The sequence below is a fragment of the Plectropomus leopardus genome, chromosome 5 (assembly GCF_026936395.1).
Source record: "Plectropomus leopardus strain MGB_pleo_1.0 chromosome 5, ASM2693639v1, whole genome shotgun sequence".
In the NCBI taxonomy this organism is placed as follows: Eukaryota; Metazoa; Chordata; class Actinopteri; order Perciformes; family Serranidae; genus Plectropomus; species Plectropomus leopardus.
In genome coordinates, this window is record NC_142180.1 from 29,095,087 (window position 1) to 29,117,304 (window position 22,218).

The following is a 22,218-nucleotide window of genomic DNA, read 5'->3' on the forward strand; positions in this document are numbered from 1 at the left end:
AGATGTTTTTTGAACATTAAAGCATGTAAACTTATTCCAGCAGACCCCCCCCAAAAAATCAAAATGATCCTGAAAAATGAGCATAATAGGGGCCATTTAAGGAAAAAATGCTCCTCAGCTCTTTTTAACCACGGCACTGTCCAATCACCAGCGCAAACAAAGGCCATGCTAACCTGTTTAATGGAGGAGTGGTGCGCAGCCATAGGTCTGTGCTGCATAGCAGCCCTGACATGCTTGTACTGCTGGGACACCAGCGCCTCACTCTTGGACAGCGAGGGAGAGGAGGTGGTTTTCGAGGAAGATGAAGAGGAGGCTGCCTGCTGGAGGATACGCTGCTCAATCTCCTGCTCCTGTTGGAGTGCCTTAACAAAAGCCGCCTTCAGCCGGTTGGTGTGCTCAGCCTTCAGGGCCTTCTTCTGATTGGACGACATGCATTGGTCACAGAGGATGGTCCCAGCTTTCTCCTTCCTCCAGCGGGAGGTAAAGTCCGTCTTACACTGGGCGCAGGTGTATGGCTCTTTGGGAATGGAGCTGGCAAGGGCAGCAGCTGGGCCCAGATTACCTTTGTGAAAAACAGAGAGCTTCTTTAGACTAGATACAAAACATTTGTATTCTGCTATCATGGCTACCACACCGTTTCATGGACAAAACATCAAAACTTTTCCACTACCTTCCAAGGACACATGAACATTGCTCTATCTCAGTAGTGCAGTACAATTTTAAAGTAGTATTGTGCCGTAGCTGGCGTGCATGAAGGGAGAGATGGAACATGGGAGGACAATGAAAAACGCACGTGATAATAATCAAAACAACATGCACTGGTGCATCTAAGAGCTACGTTTTGTTGACAGCTAAAGAATATAAATCTGCCTTTATGTCACATTACATGGAAGGTTTTCCACAAGATTACTGTAACAATTTCATAACACACAATAAAATTTCAAAAACTTTTTTTCAATAAATTTCAAGGATTTTACTAATTCCATGACCTTCCGGGGCCTGGAAAACAAGATAATGATATTCTATGACTTTTCCAGGTTTTTCGTGACTGTGGGAATCGACAATTGCAATACAACATCCTCAAGGTAGCTAACAAAGTTAAAGGAAAGGAAAAGATCTACTCACCCCTGCCGTGCATTTCCAGAAGTTTCTGCACCACCTCCTCCAGACCCAATAAGTAGATGAACTCATTATTGGCTGCTGAGGGCAGGAAGTTGAACTCGGGGGCAGGAGGTTTAGGTGGAGGGATCTCCAGCAGTGTCTTCTCCAACTGCTTACGCAGTGCGAGCTTAGCGGCCGCCTGCCTGCTGGCTGGGGAATCATTGATGCTAGAGTTGGGTGACGCTGAAGAGCCTTTTAGGCTGGTTGGAGAGGCCTGGACACAAACACAACAGAGAGCTACACATGAGGCAAATAAGAACATCACTGTTATGGCTGACAATATACATGAGAGCTATGCAGCCTAGCACTGGAGAAGAGAAACTATGACACGTTTCAAACAAAAAACAAAAATATCCCCAGATGAGTGTGAAATGTTTGCTTGTACAATGTTTACTCCTCACCTGAGGGATGTTGACCATGACATTACTGTTGGCCACATTAGCCACCCGAATGAGTCCCTGCTGAATGATCCTCTGGCCCTGGACCTGGACATTGGGCACAGAAGCCCTGGGAGCCAGCAGGAGCGGAGGGGGGCCTGAACCGCTGTGCTGTTGCTGTTGATGGCGTAGACTGGCTATCTGCTGGGGAGTCACTGCAATAGGCTAATGGCAGCAGACACAGAAACAGTCATCACGGATGCATGAAGAGAGCATGCATGAGAAGAAAAAGTAAGAAACTGACAAAGAGTTCTTGAAAATCTTAACTTCTTCAGATTAGGGCGGGGTGGTATGGCTTTAAAATAATATCACAATATTTTAAGGCTATAGACGATATATATTTCTGCATATTTAAATGTCCTTTGAACGAATGTTATCTCCTAAATTACAAAATTGCTGAATGAACTGCAGTTACAGTGAAGTTAAGTAAAGTAGGTAATGTCATATAATAAAGTTGAAGAAAGTTAAATAAAGAAGGAAGTAATAAAGTATTATTAGAATTTAATAAATCCAAGAAGGAAGCACAGCGCTTTTCTTTTCCGTCTGGGGACGGAAAGAGTAGATGGTTTTGCTGTAGACTTGAAGCTTCCGGTCAACAGTTGGTGGTTAGCAGAAATTTGAACAGATACTGTGCAGTTTTTAACTGTGAGGGTTCATCAGCTGTGAGCGGGCAAAAAACTACAGGCTCTCCAGTTCATACGTTAACGGTATCTGCAAATCGCAGTAGTGCTCCATGGTCGCAGAATATGACTAAGTAGTCACAATCTGGAGCCCTACAAAAGACCTGCTTTGTTTGTGTGTCTATGAGAAGCAGGAAGCTGTAGGAAAGAGCGAGGGAACCGAGACGCCGGTGGCTTATAAAAACAATATGACAGTTTATACTCAATGTTTGCGATAGTCACTTTACATATCGCACATGGAACAAGACGCAATACTTTGAGTTTTTTTAATAAATCACCCACCCCTATCTTAGATACACCTAATATGAGGGCCAGTGTGACCACTGTTATCATCGGATCGGTTTCACACTAACCTGGGCCCCTCTGACCAGGGGTGGCATAACAATCTGAGAGTTGTGTTTGGACGGGACGTGCTGCCCACCCCGCACCAAAGGAGGAGGGATCACCGTGCCTGAGCTTCGACCTGTCACCTGTAAACACAACAATGCAAATATACAATAAATGGCAAATACACATTTTATCACGCAATAAAAACATTGCATTTGGTTTTGTGTGATTTATGGTTTTGATGTGAAAACCTCTGAAAGTACAACTCCGCTGCCCTACACTCGTGTTGCTCAGTATTCCACTTTACATGAAGTACATCATGTATCAATCTGGGCTCTACAGTACAAAATTTAGCAGGTGGCTCTCACAAAATGCAGTACCTACCTGGAGGGGTCCTTTGCTTGATGAGATGCTACCTCTCACCAGAGGAGGAGGAGTTGCTACAGAGCCGGTTGCCTATAAATAAACAGGGTAAAGTATAAGTACATCAAGTTGTATGTGCTTGAGGAAATGAATACCATGAGTGAAATGTGTAAAAGTCTTCAGTAATGATGTTGATTGGAAAACCAGAAGAAACTCAGGTTTTGATAAATAGCACTTGTGTGTTCATAGAATGTGAAAATCACACAACAATACTAACAAACCAAATAGCAATCAACTTTTTCATTTTGTGGGGTTTCTACCTTCTGCACCGTGCTCTCCTTCTGAATCTGGCTCTGTCGTAGTTTCTTCAGCAGCACCAGCTTGGCTTCTTGGAGTCTCAGTTCCTCTTTCAGCTGTTTGATGATGCGCTCCCTCTCCTCAGGAGAACTCTTCTGTAGACACCAAAAAAATGAAGACTTAGCAGACCAGCATGTGCAATGTTAAGTTACTGTGTGTCAGTAGTGACTTATCTAAAAATGTTAGGTGTTCTTAACAGCTAGCACAAGGTGAAAATGAAGACGTATGAGCACGTGGACCCACTAATCAGAATCAGAAATACTTTATTGAGCCCCGGGGGTGAAAATGTGGTTCATTACAGTCACTCTAATGCCAGCATAGACAATTGTAGCAAGCAGAAATTAGTACAAACACAAGTATATAAAAATGTAAATGTAAAACAGTAAAAGTAAACATATGTAAATATTTAAATATCTAAAAAATAAATCAAGTATGTATAATGTGCTGAGTATGTAGCTGTGTAAAAATATGAATGTAAAGAAATACATTCATAGACAATCAGCACTAATATGTGAATATGTAAATTATAATGTGAAGAATGCGCTGATTGTGTAAATTGTGTAAAATATAAAACTGTGCCTTATGCTGCAAACCAATGTATCTAACCAATATGCAATTACAAAATATAAAAATGTAAATGTGTGAGAAATGCTAAAATGAACAACCGAGATATACACAAGTAAGAATAACAATAAGAATATATACACTATGTGTTGTTGTTAAATATAGCCTACTAAGAAAATGAGCAAACGACTGCAACAGGCTGCATACATGTTGTGCATGCGCACTAATCAACTATTTTCTTAGAAAACCTATCATTTAAAATAAAATCAGCACAACAGAAATGTTTTTATGATTTGGTTTTAAGTGTCAGAGTATCTATGCCGTCGCTTTAATTTGTTTGACAACTTCAGCTTCTGCACAGACAGATGTTCCAGAATCTCATTGTCTCACCAGTTATACGTTCCTGTTGCTCTCTTCATGTTAATGTCCCTTCTTCTTTACCCTCAAATGTCTGATCTCTTCCGGTTTTGCTCAAGCTGAATGATAGTTAGATCATCCACATGCCCACTTGCTCGATTTAAGTCTCTGGTCAGTTACGTGGTCTTTCACACATGGGTTCAATCAAACATTATACGGACTTTGCACTAGGGAGCCGAGTAAAGCCTGTATACGTATGATCTGGCTTGCAGTGCAGCTGTGAAGAGGCTTAAGACTGTGTTGTATGCAAAGTTTAAATGTGGTTTTCTTACCATAAGTTTATCTGTGTCAGTCTTTGTGAAGCAGTGACCATTCATCAGAGGGCTGGATGGCTCGTTATCTGACAGCACAATCACATCATCTGGCGATGGTGGCTGCCGCTCATTCTTAATGTCACTGAGAGGAGAACCATGAAAAAGACAGAAAACGGTTACAATGAGAATGCTTTTCAGCGTTTGATCAATATTCAGCACTGAATTCTCTTTCAGTGCAGAACACTGATGTTACCATGAACTGCAACTGATTTGTAGTTTTGTCTTACACCCAGCAGATGGCAGTACATGATAATGATTTCATCATCCCTGTTGTAGTGCAAATGTGTACTGGGACACACAAGAAGACAAGAACCAAGAGATCAATAATGGAGTAATGGCGGCAGGGGAAGATCGCAACAACCCATTATCTCAAGCGAAAGGTAACGTCAGCGAACAGACTGTCTGCTCTCTTACAAGCAACAGACACGGCAAAGTCAGTCACAAACAACATGCAAACCAAAGGGCAAATTAACTGCATTTTTGTTTTTTATAGGAGGAAAAGGATTAAAGCCTTTGATAAAATGTTAAGTGGCTTTTCCTGAGGGCTGAGGAGAACAAAGGCGACTCGTGGTGAGCTGCATATGCATCAATCTTGAGAGGGGTGGAGATTAGAAGTACAGGGTGGTTGTAATTTTACAGCACGTGGACCATGGCAGAGGAATAAATCTGCCTCCATCACAGTGGGGATCCTGTCAGGTCCTGTGGGTTGGTGCGTAAGAAAATAGAAGTCGGGGTGGTTGGGAGAACTGGTGGAGAGTGAGGTAAGGTACGAAGTGTTATATATGACAGCCTGTGAGAGGTAAAGGTTTGGGGTATTATGTGAAGTTATGCACACGAACATGCAGTGAAGTTGTATAATTATTCAAACGCTGTCGAGCGAGGCTTCAGGGCTTCAAGCTTAGGCCCAGTTTACCACCCAGACAGGGCCTCACCCCTCCCCTACCTCCGTGGTGAGGCCTATGGCCTAGCCCGATCAGCACAGCCTGGGCCTCAGCTCTCCCCTCCCTCCCAGCTGCCGACACTAGAGTCACAAGCTGAGCAGAGCGGAGGTCCGCTGGAGACACTGGAGAGGGTGACAGTGAGGGGGAGGGGAATACATGGCCAGGAGCCAACCTATTGTGTACACTCTCTCACTCAGTCACTCACTCAGTCACTACTTCACACACCCCTCCCCCACCCTCACTTACTTGTTCATCTTTTATACTCCAACTCACTGACTCAGTTCTTCACACTTTTTCTTCCTTGCACACGCTCCTGTCTTCAGACACGTTTCTCTGCTACCCCTCACAACAGCTGTCTAACAGCTCCCCTCCACACACGCTGCATGCTCAGTTCAACCAGGTCAACACTTTGACAATAAGCATGTTGTTCATATTTGTGCTATGAGATGAGAATTTTAGCAGAATAGGCAAACCTAAACAAACACTTACTGTCATGTTACTTTGCCCAGCAGCTAAGAACACAATCAAACCTTGTTAATACCCACTGCTACATCCTGATAATGCTTCCTTGATACCTTTCATTCAAATTTAGAAAGATGTCCCACACCCTGGCACTTCCCCTTAACGCTATTCTGAGAAAGATTACTCTCCCAAAGCACAGCTGAAGACTCAACAGGCAGCGGTTTTCCTCCCCAGCTCTGTTTACATTCCTCACGTACGATATGATAAACTGTCAGACATTAGCATCACAGAGGAATCAAGCTTCATCATCTTTCACAAATGGCGACCCGGTGCCTTGACCGACTTGGCCTCCCTCTAAAATGACACGGACTAGCTTGTGATGGTTGCTGCTGCTCTATTGAGAACAGCTTACACAAGCATCACAACACACAGCAGCAGCTTGGTTATGTAAGGTCCAGTATTTCTGCATGCCTCGGCTTCCCCGATCATGGCTTCCCAATGACCCCCACTATAGGACTGCTGAATCAGTCATTATTAGGGTGCAGCGGGATTCTCTGTTTAAAATGAATTGCAACACTCCATGTGCCATTTTAAGCTACTTAAGTCTCTTACATACATGAAATAGCTGGGGTATAAACAGGCCTGGAAAAGATGTGTTCAAATAACTTGTTACAATATAGTCAAAGTAGGGTTGTGCCATATCATATCCTCCACGATCTACCGATACGATACAATACGATGCCATGCCGGTATCATTTTTAATATGATAAGAAAAATTCATATAATCTTAATGGCAATATTTCCATTTGTTGACAAAATGATGGCAGACTGTTACATACAGCAACAACAAGCACAGCTGAGAGCAAAATTGCGACCGGTCAGGAGCATCCTCAGTAGAGCTGAATCAGTGGCCGGGGCATCCTGAATGTTTTATGGATAGCCCCGGACTTTTCAGACTCTTTTTGCGACTTACCGGTCAGAGTTATCAGTCAGCGGCCGTGAGCAGAACAGCGTCTCTCTCCCCCTTTTTTCTCTCGTCGTACACACACAGGAGTCAGTGTCAACAGGTAATTTTGTCATGAGCCTGTCCATATATATATATATATATATATATATATATATATATATATATATATATATATGAATGTGCACTAGTCAACATAGCATAACTGCCTATCAAAACAAATCCAGGTGTGTGTGTGCAGGGATGGCTGAGCGTCAGCGCTGCGTTACACACACCCCAACAGGAAGAATGGAGGAGAAACAGCAGCGAATACAGGTCCAGGTGGAGAAAACAACTTAAGTCATTTATAAATATGTAATATTAACAGACTGAAGACAATGTTTTTTGTATTTGGCAGTCGTTTGAAAGTGTAATTTTTGATCGCTTTCATTTTGCTGTTATTTATATATTATACAGAATCTGAATCTCACTCTGACTTACTGTTGTTGTTTACAATTCTAAGAACTAAGATTATTTTTGCTCAGTTTTTACTGAATATTTGCATGTGATCTACATTTATGTTGACAAATACAAAACTTATTTTGTTGATATGGCTAAAAAATGTTATCACAATATTTCAGGCTATTTTTGCGATAAGGACGTTCTTGACGATATGAAAAGAATATTTAAGAATATTTTATAAATAATTTCAAGAAGGTAGATTCATCAGTCAATTTATAAGCCTAGTTTAAAAAAATGCAATTAAAATCTGTCCTCAATCCTGCTACAACTAAACACCTCCTTCAACTCCAAAAGATGTAGCAGGGTAGAGGAAAATTTTAATTTCATTTTTTTTTAATAATGTTTAAATTATAATTTATAAATCTTCCTTGTACCTTCTTATAATTTATTATAAAATATTCTCAAATATTCTTGTCATACGTCAAGAATAGCATTATCACAAAAATAGCCTGAAATATTGTGATAATATTTTACATATCACCCGAATACAAAGCACGTAAACTACATACAAAACTACTACTACTGCTGCTCGAGTGAGGAAGGGAGTAAATCTTTTTCCTAGTGACACTCCTTTGATGCATGAACCTATATGCAATTCAGCTTGCATGCCATTTCATTGATAGTTTTATTAAATTGCCCCACACAGGCTAAGTCTCCTGCGAGCAATGAAAAGGTAATCACCCTGCAGTGAGTAAGCAGGCAAACACATGCTGAGGGTTAAACAGGGGCCAAAGGTGACATTACAAACAGGGCCGACACACTTAAGAGTGGAACAGACAGGTGATTCAGCTTAAACTGCCATCACATCACTCTGTGTATCTATCGCTCTACCAAACATGTCACATGACATCAGGCATTTCTCTGTGTGGTCATGTGACACACCCACCAACCCCTCATGGCCCCTCCTTTCCCTAACTGCTCCTTCCAATGTGGAAACCATGGCAACGGCCAGTTGGAACCAGTTTGTGACACGTAGCCTTCATTTTGTGTGAAGTGTGAGGCAGAGTTCAGGTGCTGCTGTGGGAGAAAATGGAGCCCGGGCCTCAGGAGCCTCAAACTTTTCAAAATGGGGGCAGGCTGCAGACAACCACACGACGACTTCCTGTATGACTCCTGTCAGACCACTCGCAAGTGCAAAGTTAGAGAGAAACCCGAAACTCCAGCAGACACCTCTCAAAGCACAACCATGCACTGTACGTGAGAGCGTGACATCCAAGGGCCTACAGAAAATAAATAATCTTAAAGTTTTCAAACACACTCAAAAATGCAGCTTGTGTGAGTCCTGCTCGCCAAACTCATCCTTTAACCCATATGATGATCCACCATCAGTTAACCAAACACAAATACAGCAGCTTCTTTGCATCTTACCCCCTCACACATGTAAACTAGCTAGTAAGGAGATTATGGTGCATTTTGTCCAGCTGGAAATACTTACAAAGGGTTTATTGTGGACAAAGTTGGCTGACTGTGCAGTTCTGAGGCCCAGTGTACAGAAATAGATCAAACTGTTTAAGGTGAAGTGTTTACAGCATTCCTTTCCGTGTGGTTCACAGTCTAATGACTTTGACAGTATGATGTAAAGTCAACAATTTAGTTTCTTATGACAGACATGCTCTCGCACTTATGCACGAACAGTGTGAAGCACAACTAATATTACCTCTGTATGCAAAAACACCCCTTGATCCTGTGAGCTTTTCCTTGTCTCACCTTTTTGATGTGCTCATGTCAACCGGCTCGTCTCCCGTCTGCACCTCCACCTTGATCGTGGCCTTTACTTCCCCAGATTTTAGGATGCTGGCTGCTACCTTTGCAGCCTGCTCACTCTTCAGCTTCACGCCCTCAGCTCCAGATCCCACCAAGGCCAGGGGAGCTCCAGTTGCATCACTCTTCTCCAGCTTAACCCGTTTACTGTCCAAGTCCTCCAGGGGCTCAGTGAGAGGTGCATGGTCCCTCTCCAGAGCCCGCTTCTGGCTGCGCGTTTGACGCACTGCCTCCTCTGACATGGCTGCTCTCACCCTGGAGAGACAAAAGACAAAAACGGTTACAAGCTGTAAACACATTCACAAAACAGACAACAAACACTGACAAAAAGCTAAATGGTTACACTTGTGGCTGTGCATGGATTCAAATGAGACAGCAGGGTACAGGTTTGGACAGCAGACAGATACACACACTAAGGTGCGCCGTCGTACGCTGCTGAGACGCTGCTGCCTGCCAGCCCGATCTTTCTGAATTCAGTTTGCATTTGATAATGGCTCTCAATAAAAGAATGTTTTATGTTGTTTCATCAATTAAAAGCCGGTTTGCCAGTAATTTATAGGGATGAACGATAATATTGGCACATCATTGGAATCGGCTTTAAAATGAAATATCTGAATCGTCCAACATACCATTTTCTGCCGATATGACGAACCAATATTTTAATTTTATTTTTTATTTCTTGGCAGAATGTACAAAATCAACAATGTACAAAACATCAACTCTAATTTGAAGGTTTTTCTTCTTCTTTGCAAAATGAAAAAAATGTTACAGACGATGAAAATCATTGTATTTTGCGGCCCATCACAATAAGAGAATGTATGATATAATGTTAAATCCACTACAGAGACTTGATGATCACTAAATGATGAAAAACACTGGATATATCGATATCGGTCATCAGCCAAATGAGTTGTTAAATATTAGCAAAGCGGATATAGGCAAAAAAAAAAAAACAATATCGTGCTTCCCTACTAATTTACAGAGCTGTGCAAGACACTGCATTTTCCACAACACGGTCTTGCAAATATTTCAAAATATAAGCCTTGTGTCAAGAAATGAAGGAATTCTTTCCACAGAAATGGGATTTACTTTGAAACAGAAACAGGAAGTGTTAAGAAAAACAGATGTTTGTATTTTTATGTCTGCAGCATATTTACAGATATAGAAACTGAAACTGCGGTGAGGGGTGTAATGTTGCCGGTATGATGTCAACATGACTATCAACAATCAATTTTCAGTCTGTTTGCTGCAAACTCTGCACATGCAAAAAAAAGAGGTCACAAACTGAGACACCGGATGAGCCATAGTCGAGCTCCCGTGCTCATGCGAGCTGTTGCGGCTACTCTAACCTGTTAACATAAGCCCTGAAATGAAAAGCAAGAGGTTCAGCGAGGTACACGCTCTTCTCAGGTAAGTAGTGCATAACTGACATTATGCTACTGTGTCCCTACAAATTTCAAGTGTCACATCACTCCCAATTCTGTCTGTAGTAAACAAGGTGGAGCACCGTAGCAAAGATAACTGTCTTAATTAAATTTAAAACCGTTGACATACCAGCTCCAGGCCGGCCTCCAGGCAAGCCGGCCCTTATACCGTCACATTTTTAAGTTATGTGTTTGCTATACTGCAATTTGCATAGTAAAGATTGTTTGCAGTGCACTCTCTCGCTGTTTCAAGGCCATTATTATACACAAGATGATTTTGGCATGTTTTCTTAATGTGTGTGCTGGTGGTGGTGGTGATAATGCAACGGGCTGCTATAGACCTATGTAAAACATTCAAACCAGTCATTTAAAGAGGTGCCTTGATGCACTGAGATACTGACAAAATCCTATGAAATGTCGTACGGCAGGTCATATCGCCCAGCAGAACGGTAATCCCTGGTGAACTGATACAACTGATTCTTCAGTCCTTTTTTTTCCTTTTTCTTTTTTTTTTTTTTACTTTGTTTACAAGTCTGCCATTTAATGGTTTCAAATAGCAGACATTTGAAAGAAAAAACTCTTAATCGATCCCATCTATTGCATGTAAATATCAGCATCTTTTTTCATTTCAAGTACTTATAATGACATTTTATCCCACCCACTGCTATTACATTAAACCAATAGACTAAAATTGTGCAGCCAAACCTGCAGCGGTGCAATTATATGAAATATAAAGTCACAGCAGTGCCACCAGTGCACAATAAGAATAAAGACGTCCATGCTACTGAGTGCATGTCCAGCATGTAACCCCTGGTTGCTGTGGGAAATAATCAACCTTAAAAACATACTGACAATACACTTTGTTGTTGAGTCATGCACATGAACATTTATAATTTTGCCATTTAAAAGGGACAATCATGAGGTGAACAGGCATCTCCTGTACCTCTGCCAATGCCCCAGATGCTGACCCAAATCTCACTCAGTACAGTTACAGCAGAGGATAGAGAGAGATCCACTTAGATTTCTGGGAAAAACCTATTACACAGCAGAAAAATAGCAGAAAAAACCAATGTAGGACATGCACTCACTATGGAACAGTCACCCACAGATCCCAGACCCATCTTAAATCACCATTTTATTATAATTTATATAAAAACATGATGCTTATTTAAATGTTGCACAGACATGAGCAAATGTCTATATAAAAAAAATCCAATATGATAGCCTAATTGATGAATCAGAATTTTACTATAATTTATATAAAAACATGATGCTTATTTACATTTTGCACAGAGATGAGAAAATCAAAAAAATAAAAAAATTTTAAAAAATCCAACACGATAGTCCAATTGATCATTTGGGCTGAAACCGAGTGCACACATGCCCCATGTTGTACATTTGATTCAGAGAGCTGACTCAAAGGTCTCCCTCGTCCAACGTGACATCATCACAGCTCCACATGACCCTATCCCAAGATTCCATGAGAGACAAAAAGCGCTTCCCTCAAAACCGGTTTTAACTGGTCGGCGATTGAGAGAAGGCGCAGGTTTAACCCCTGGAGAGACAGAGTGGCAGCAGGGAGGGAGGGAGGGAGATGGGGAGGCCACAGGCACGTCCCACACAGGGAGGGAAGGAGGAGGAGAAAATGACGTGCTCTTTGGACATTCCAAAACGTGTCTACCAGACAACAGGGGAAGGACGCCTCATTGACATGACTAATTTCTTTGGAAGTCAACAGCTGCTGACGGGCATGAAAATGTTGTCATCCAAGACCCACCTTTCATGATATTTGATACTCTTATAAACATCTTAAAATGTTTTCTCTGGCATCTTTCAGGCTTGAAAGATTAAAAAGGCAAGTGAAGGTCATATAATTCACCATATGGATCAGATATACAAAACCTCCCACTGTGTGCTGTCTATAAAGCAAAGCTTTGAGAGAACTGCAAAGTAAGGTGAGGAAATGAAACTGCAACTTCAACAAATCGCTGTCTGCAGTAAGGCTGCAGTTTGTTCCAACACGTCACATCTGTGAATTCAGCCAAGTTTTATTTTTACTAGAGATAAGACACTGGCATCCTTGACACTTTGCAAGATGTTGAGCTAAGAAATGGTAGCAGAAACTAAACCAACCGATACATCTAAAATAAAAAACATTCAGGTCTTTGTTTAGATATGAGTGCACAGTGCCTAAAATGGACCCTGCTCTGGTACACAGCAAGGACAGATGTGCCCTGCTGTACCATCCCTGGACACAAAGGCTATCTATCTGCCAGAGATGACAGCTTGTGTGTGGGTGGGTATGTGTGCATATACCTCACACAATGTTTCAGAAACCACACTTTACTGTGTAAGATTGCAGAAACAGTGGCTGTAACAGTGTGGCGGTGAACTGTATCAGGTACAAAATGACTTCAACCCTCCAGGACAATCAGATCTGCATGTTAAAAGAACGAATGTGGTTGCTAGTTTTAAGTCTAGAGACATGTGGCTACCTTTGTCCCAGAAGAGATGGATAGCATCATGGATCCAATGATTCATGTGCTGGATGCACTGCTGCTAAGCAACAACCAAATGAAGTTGTTGTCCGTGCATATGTTGTGATTATGAGTGTTATGTATGCACTCCAGACTGGAGAGATGTGTGTACTAGTTTTTAGTGCTGCATCATACTCCATTTCATTATGAATTTAACTAAGGACAACTAATCACTGGAGCCCACTTTCTATTCAGCACCTTGGTTTCTATATGTGCCCTAAAGGCCTTTCGTTCAATAGGTCATTCATACCTCCAGGTTAAAGGAGACTCACACTGAGAGCTATTGAACAAGTGAGGAAGACAAAGAAACTGGAGGAAATCATCCAGCGAAAGCCTCGCCATCAAACACAAGAGCCTGTCTATGACATTCACAGAGACACCTGAGAGGATTGGAGGGCAGAAAAAACATGGCATCAGTGCTTAAAGCCACCAGAAGCTGAGATAGTGTTGCACTGAGACACTGCTCGGAGTATTTGTGATGAAAGGAGACGACGTAGGGACAAACAGATGTAACACAGGTGCCATGAGCCAAAATTAGAACTCATTTTGATGGAGATAAAGCCGCTCTTTCTCTGGCCAAGTTAAGCCAGTCTAATTTGTTAGCAGTGTTTCGCACACGTGCATTTATTTGTTGAATAAATGCACGTGTGGACTGAAAGTTGCTGTCGTCATTGAGTCCTACCCCCGTCGTCAGCTACCTCCACACATACACTCTTTTTGTGGGAAACACTGTAAAGTTATGATGGATGCCTGGCTGTGAACACCAGTATGAGTATAAACAGTACCTTCTTCTTTTTTTTCTGTAAATAATAATGTAAAATTGTTGATATTTGATTTTGGGTACGTGGGTGTATGCATAAATGTTTAGTTAATTAGAGTATTGGTTTAAATTAATAAGGAAGCAGTTAATTAAAATTCAATGACTTATGGAGAAGGGTGGGATTAAATAGGTTTGTAATTTTTCTCACTCCTTTTTGAATGTGTAAACCTAGTCATCATATGATTGACCTTTTTTTGCTTTATGTTTTTTTTCCCTGTTAATATTACTTTTTTGTCTGCTTGTTGGAATAATAATTTCTTTATTTTCTCTTAGGCGTTCAAGATAAATAAATAAATCAGTGATAGAATGAATATCTCAGAGAGTGTATATATTTTTTACAGCATCCTCTACTTAAACGTCAACCAATTTAGTCTAAAATTGGACAAACTTTCTATTCTATGTCCAGACAATCAACTGAGAAAAGATCCTGACTCAATCAGAGCAAGTAGCATTCCTGCCAGTTTCAATGCTCCCACAGCTCCATCCATCCAGTGTGTAAAACCAAATGAAACTGACACTACAATCTCACAAACAAGCCTGGCTTGTCCATCAGCAGGTCCATCGGGAGATGCTTGGAGGAAACTGGTACCCCAAACCTTGCTGCCTGAGAATCAGCAACCCAGAGTACCAGTTCAGCCTGTTACTGTCCAGTGTTAGAACACCACTGCAGTATTCAGGCATACCATAATGCCTGCCAGCCTTGTGAAAGTACGGCTCCTTGATTTACATTACACACATAGCCAGTGCACTCAAGGCCGGGCTCAGATTGCAGGAATTTAAAACTGCTGACTGATGTTAAAATCAGGTTCATAAATGAGATAGATTTTCTGTAGATTTAGCTTTTGTAGGTGCGTCACATTTTATCTGCGTGGTTAGCTTTCTGTTTCTGGAAGGAAGTTCAAGCACCTTGAGTTCAAAGAAGTCAAACTGAGCAAACGCCACTACTACATCACCATATACATCAAGAATGGGAATTTTAAGAAACATCCATATTTGAATACTCGCATTAAATTATTAGAGTGCTTGAGTACCTTCAAGAAAAAATAAATGTAATGCAAGAGTGGGAATGTAAATTGGTCAACAATCGATAACAATAGCAGTCTGAAATTCATTTATTCAACAACAAGGCTTCAATTAGGCAATTAAACCATAAATTCCACATTTCCATAAGAAAAACCAGCAAACTTTCTGTTGCTGTCAGTACATCGGTTAGATGCAGCCCTGAAATACTCTCTTCAGAGTCCGGAGCAGTCAGCTCCTGATATGACCAGTTAGCACTCTCTAATACAGCAACAGCTGCCAACACCCAACAAAGAGCCATTTAACGGTCCCAACGCACTCACACAGACACCAGAATGGATGGGAAAAGGAAGGTGTCAGAAAACTTGTGTGCATTTGTGTGTCCCTTTGTGCTCGTTCTGTGTCTCCTCTCTAAAGTAAAAGGTTTTTGTTTCTACATGATTTTTTTTTTCCTCAGCACTTTGTCAAGTTTAAGTTGCAGATAATTTAGTAACAAACTGATTATTGAGTTTAAGATGTTCTTTCAATCAGTTTGTTGTTGGATCGATCAGACCTGGTCAGTTTAGATCTATGGATTAGAGGAGCAGCTGCAGCAGAAGCGAGTGAGCGCAAACTTTCTTCTAATGCCGTTGCACAGGTAAGAGCCAGAGCTGGACTGCAGTGTGCACAGTTTTCATGGGAATGCAGCCCAATTTATCGAAAGTATGTTGGAAAACCAACAGACTAAACTAAAACTGTAATTAATGAATTAATGAACAGTCAAGTTTCACTTTCATGCGCGTCCAGACTGTACTGCAGGAGTGGTGCAGCTCCAAAACTCAAACAGCTCTATGTGGCGGGTGATGCTGATGTTGCAGCAGTGCGCCGCACATAAATGACTGTGTGGCAAACCCTGGTTTAAGAAATACTGACCAAATCCACAATTAACGTACTCATGCCCATTCATAATATACACCTGAATAATACTGGTGACACATTGAGAGAACACTCTGTATTATAGAGTTTACTAGTCCCAGTTTAAAAGATCAAACCTCTTAAAGATACATTACTTTGACATGCAAATACATTATCTACAACAGCAAGGAAAATGGCGATAGGATGACAAAGAGATTAGGAAAAGGCAACGAGTGATTAGAGATCTGTGCCTACTCCTCTCTGGAGACTATAGAGAAGTGGATGTACAGTATGTCCCTCTCATTTCCGTCAAAATAATAAGGCCTCGGGGCAGAGCAGATCTAAGATCAGAACAAAGGATGAGGGAGTAAGGGGCTGCATGCGAGGGAAGACATTTTTTTCTGACCATTCAAATTTATTCAAAAAATGAATAAAAAGGTTTGTACCAAGCTGTTTAATTTTTGCACAGTAACTGCATCAAAGTAGGCTTGCTCAAATCAATACATTTAATAAATGTGCATTTCTCTGTGAGGGCTGTATATGCAAACAATACTCAGCTTGTCTATAAAATAAGGTGTGTGCAGAAAACCTCCAATCCCCATGTGTAGTGCGGCAAGATAAGATGCACTTCCCTGAAAGCAAATGGAAATCTTGTGACCTAGACTGACACGACAGGTTTTATACTCAGTCGCTCTCCTATTGTGTCCAGTAGTTCATAGAGAGCAGATCAATGGCAAAAGCTCATCCCCTCAGGTAGCGTGCTGGCCTCTCATCTCCAGCACTGTAATGATCTCCCCACTGGGACCGGACCCAGCCAGCCAACACATTAACAGCCATTTTAAAAAGACTGAGGCTTTTCAACTGTGCCTTTAGGGTTCAACGAGAGGAGAAACAACAATTATACTGTCCAATAAAAGCAATACACGTATGGGTTATTATAACCCAATAAAAGACAGCAGAGGGACAACTCTTTTTCTTGTGTGGCTAAAGGGCCCTGGCCGTTGTTATATTAAATTAACTGCCTAAACTGGCAATTTTCTTACCGCTGACATAATATGGTGATTATTAACTTAAATTCAAGGTGATTACATACTTTTCACTACGTATGTAAATCACTAGTTTCATCATGATGCAAAAATATATCAATTCTTTGGACAACAATGTGAAATTTGACAATATCACAAAGTCTGCCACGATAGTTTTCGATTTGATTCGATTCAGGGGGCTGCAATCGACATGAGACAAAAACTGCACCAAAGGAAAACCGTTTCTGGATGAAATTTTTTCTTTTTAACCAAGAGCATGATCTTTTCCCTAAAACTTTGGGGCTATTTTCATAAATCTCTTAAGGCAAACTTCTCCCAACAGCCATAAAACATGGATGAACAACAAGATCTCTTAATAAAAATATAGAACTCAGCTCAACAACACTGTCAGGGTTCATAGCCAAAACAACTAGTCAAGTCACGTTTCCCCCACATATACAACATGCTAATGTTTTTAGCATACGCCTATTGCATTTTACATTGCATATATCAGTCTAGCAGCTAGCTGACTTTTCCTCTAGTCATAGCTTAACAATTTATGTATTATTTATATTTAATTTACTCACTGCTGGTTTACGTAACTGCATTTCCCAACAGAACAGCACAGTTGAATTTCAGTCTGCATTCACATTTTTTTATTGAAACAGATCAGCTCATGTTGCTGCGTTGCTATGAAGCTAGCAGATGGTGCGTCATGTTTCCTGAGTATGGCTTTTGTTTACATATGGCATGTACTCAAAATACAAAATACTTTTACACTGCTGATTTACTCCCGAGTAAATAACGTTATCCTCATCATCGATCTCTTGGCTGCTGTCATTATCTGCCTGCCATGGTTTGACTGTAATAAAGACTTTCAAAATAAAAGGCGCATCCAAAAGAGGATGATATAGAGCGATGTTTTCACTTTGCATCGATGATGCCGGATCGTTGCTCACTAGAGCGATAAATCCATCCAGATCGATGGATCGTTAAACCTCTAACTGTCACCTAGGGATGGGGATCGAAACCCAGCTCTGGTTCCGCATTTTTAAAAACCCGAAAATCGATTACATTTGAGCTTATAGATATTGCTATCAAGTCCCCTGGGTTCTATAATGTAACACTATATCTCGAGGCACCTCACTTAAATACAATCACTGATCCACAATCATCGATTGTCCAATGAAGTTTTTTGATACAACTGAATTGACAGCAAACAAGTATTAAACCAAGTGAATCTGGAGGTCAAAGGGGGGACACAACTTCCATAGCCAAGCACATCAACATTGTGTGTAAGCACACCCAAACTTTGTAGCAAGTCCCATCAGTTAAAAATAGCAATCCAATGTTGAAATGGGCAGGTTAAGAGCTATTCAGCTTAATAGACAAGGTTGCATAAGGATTAATTGTGATGTTTGTGAAGGTTGGCTTAGTAAAATGAATATTAGGCAAAGGTAACTAAAATGTCATCAACTTGAATTGAGAAACTTGAATTCTACAGTTGTTTGGGTGAGGATTTGTTTTCTGAGCATTATAAAATGGATAGTAGAAATAGAATTACAACCTGTTTAACTTCATATCATGAGCTCTAATCATCTTAATTAAAACTACAGATGCCAAGATTTTTCAAAGTAAATATTTAAATCAAAATATTAAATTTTTTTAAAAAAAATGTCGCCTCGTCTTTCTACCAAATAATAGAAAAGTATCAAAAGTGGTAGCGAAAGACTCGGCTCATTAAGGAGTCTCCATAATCATATCAATCAATATTAATAAAAATTAACAATCCCCATCCCTATTCTCACCATCATTAAAGGTTTCTCATACTGCTGTATGATATTTGTGTCTTATGCTGCTTATAAAATGTGCTTTTTCAATTCCAGAATCCTTTCAGGCTATCAAAGAGTAGAGCTCTTGTCCTTAGGGATATCATCTGAATCGATAAAAATATCACACTACCTATGCTAATCTGTGCTCACCAAACTAAGAGTGGGGGCAGGGACCCAGCTGAGGTGGTGCCATGGTTGGGGGAGGGAGAAGGGTGCAGAGCGCATGTGGTTAGCTGAGCCATAATCTAACTGTACCCAAGTGAAAAATACTCTTCCTTGTCTTCTCTCTCTCTCTCTCTCTCTCTCTCTCTCTCTCTCTCACTTGCTCACTCTTCGTCCTTCCCTCTACCCCTCCCTGCCTCACACACTCCCCTCCTCCTCCTCAGTTGTTCTGTTGTAGGCTCGGCCAGCCCAGAGTGTGTGTGCGTGTATATGTGTGTGTGCCCCTACTGGTTGTGTCCCGAACGCCAAGGGTTAAGCCCCTGCCATTTTAACGCCACTGACAGATCAGACCATTAGGGTGTTACCTAACAAAATGGAAGCCTTTAACCCTGAATCTGCCAAGCTGTCTGTGTGTGTGTGTGTGTGTGTGTGTGTGTGTGTGTGTGAGAGAGAGAGAGAGAGAGCGAGTGAGAGCCACACAGAGTGTATGTATGTGTGCGCATGTCTCCACCTGGATTCTCTCTCAGCAACGTGACAACGACAACAGCAGTTAAGTCCAGGAAGTGCAAACCACACTTTTGTGCGTGAGCACGCAAGAATGTATGACCATGTAGTCACATTAAAACATGTATGCTTACGGTTGTTTTCATAACACAGAGACACACTGATGCACTTCTGAACGTACCTTTATAACACAGAGAGCTAGCACACTAATAAAAAGCACACATTGTTCCCACATCTTTGGCGAGCACGCATATGCAATGCATAAAAGCATTCAGTCGCATTTTGAGTAATTGATTCACACCATTAACAGATCGTAATTTACGGACCATAAAATGACATAAGGAATGTCTAGATTTTGAGCTTTAAAGCACCTTAACATGTCAAGTCGAGCGTCTCAGGTCGTTTTCTCCAGCCTCAAATCACTGGCTACATTCTCAACCACAAATGTTTACTAGCTATAATAAAAAGGAATAGCTAAATGTTTTCAAAAACCCTAGACAGGGATAATCTCCAATTTCAGCCAAATTGCTTCCAAATGGTTACTCCATAATCCTGTAAAACCAGAAGCTCATACCCACATACAGACTGGAGGGCCAGGACACACGCAGACTGCTATCAGATTACATTTCTCAGAAATGGATGGTAGCAGGAAGTGACCAGAGTAGGAGGGAAAAAAGAGCTTAAAGGGTGCAAAGAAATAAAGTGTGCCAGACAAGACAACAAGAAGCTGAGGACATCATGTGTGCAGTGCAACCGCGTAAGACCACAACAGTGTAAAGTAGGTCAGTTGCCACATATTTTTGAGTTAAATTGGCAATCCCAACTTTCAGCAGATTCTCATCCGTAGGGGTTAATCTAGGTTGGGCTGGAGATGATAAAACATTCTGTGTTTAAGAGACACCCAAAAGACATCAGACATGAAATCTAAAAACCTAAATTTCACATGTACATACAGGTAGTAATTACACGTAAACTAGTTGCAAATTAAGTGATACGAATGATGTAATAATAATGAAAATATGAAATAACATGTCATGTGCAAACAACAAAATCCTCAAAACAATAACCCCCTCATTCAATTAAGCACGCAGAAGAACTTGTCGAGCAGCACTGTCAATAACTCTTTTTCGAGAAGAATGAAAATGAGAAATTGTTTAAGATCCAATGAATGTTTCGCTGTGTGACGTGCCGTAACTTGCTAGGCCTGTTTAGGCAATCAGTTTGAAGAACTGTAAGCAAAACTGGCTACAAGGTTTCTGTAGTGTTAACCATCTTTGATAACAGACTATGATGATTGTGTTTACCTTTCCAATGTTCTCCATCTAAATCACTGTGACATCATGCTAACAACAAAAGTAAATTCGGGGTAGATAACTGGCTACTGTTTTGAATTGTGGAGATATGTACATTCGGCAAATTTGTTTATTTCTGTTGTCATTTTCAGTTGTGACTGTTACATATAAAGATATAGAGATAAAAACCGTAATCCAAACTATTTGACTTTTCTGTTGTGCTTATTTTATGAACGCTGTTTCTTTGCTTTGCTTTGATAAAACAAATCTACCAGCATGGAAGCGACGCAATGCACTACTTGGACAGGCTGCGGCCCTGTCCAAAACAAAACAAAACAAAAAAATCAATTTCAGTTTAGGTGAGCATTAATTTTATATTAGCTGAGCTTAACCTCACACAGCACCTGAATGAGGCAGCGGTAGACCAGCAACTCTGCCGTTCAGTTGAATAAAATGACTGTTTTTCTCAAGTCTGGCGGCTTTGAGGTAAGAGTTTCAAATCTGTGCCGATAAGGGCTGTCTTACATCAAGGTAAAGTGGTGAAAATATTCTAACTAAAGCATATACTTAAACTAATATTGACTTTTTTAGGTGGCTTAAAACTAATAAATTAAGGCAGAGTTAGCTTAGCACTATTTGATTATATATATACATATATATATTATACATGACACAGCAGTTTTCTAACCTGAGGTTATTGTGAATAAACATAATGATTCGGTCTATAGGCCAAAAAGTACAGCAAGCAGTATATTTAACTGAACATATCACCAGCTTAGCCAGCAATTAAAAGATGAAAATAGTTGCAAGTTGTAATTATAAACTTGATATGCAAAACACACAAAGACAAATTGTGAAGTAGTATTCATTTCATGATTATCAATGGCCACTGTCTGGTTATTATTTTTTAAATTAGCATATGTTCCTTTTCAGCATAAAGAGCAGCATGAACATTCAAGCATTAGGTTGCACATTTGCCAAGAACGAACAATAGCTTACACCAACTGGAGAATGTAGTATTCATAAAAGAACGATAATGCTATAAAACAAGGATTAAAATAGAATCTTTGGCAGCAGGTTTAACCTTTTTTTAAAGACCAAAACCAACATCATCATTGGGTGTGGCTGTTAAGCGTTGTTGTAGCTGTTGCATTTGTTAACACACGCAACAGTGAGGTCACGACTGGGTATTGAACTTTGACTGTTTTTAATTGCTGGTTTGATTGTGTCTTAAGCCTCCACAATCAAAAAGTTGTCAAGTCCTTAAAATTGCATCCAAATATTTGGCTTTGTCTTTTTTTATGATGCTTTGAAAGGTCTTGGAAATGTTTACATGTGGGAAGACTATTAAATAAAGCACAAAAGGCCTTTGGAGGATGATGTGCTGGAGACACTCTCATTATATTGGTTGTGACATTTGTATTGTATTTGTATCCAGTTTGCATTGCACAGATTCAAA

General features: G+C 40.6%; 1 protein-coding gene across 2 annotated transcripts in view; it reads right to left on the minus strand.

Annotated features, from left to right (window-relative positions):
- The window catches only part of gatad2ab (GATA zinc finger domain containing 2Ab), a 38,977-nt gene that overhangs the window by 6,133 nt on the left and 10,626 nt on the right, over nt 1-22,218 (minus strand). For both annotated transcript variants that reach the window (XM_088077887.1, XM_042482302.2), the window contains exons 2-9: nt 9,196-9,504; nt 4,579-4,702; nt 3,289-3,420; nt 2,990-3,061; nt 2,632-2,748; nt 1,563-1,763; nt 1,126-1,375; nt 174-562 (exon numbers count right to left, since the gene is read on the minus strand). In XM_088077887.1, the coding sequence (XP_087934013.1) occupies nt 174-562; nt 1,126-1,375; nt 1,563-1,763; nt 2,632-2,748; nt 2,990-3,061; nt 3,289-3,420; nt 4,579-4,702; nt 9,196-9,491 (1,581 nt within the window). In that variant the 5' untranslated portion in view covers nt 9,492-9,504. The remainder of the gene's footprint in view (nt 1-173; nt 563-1,125; nt 1,376-1,562; nt 1,764-2,631; nt 2,749-2,989; nt 3,062-3,288; nt 3,421-4,578; nt 4,703-9,195; nt 9,505-22,218) is intronic.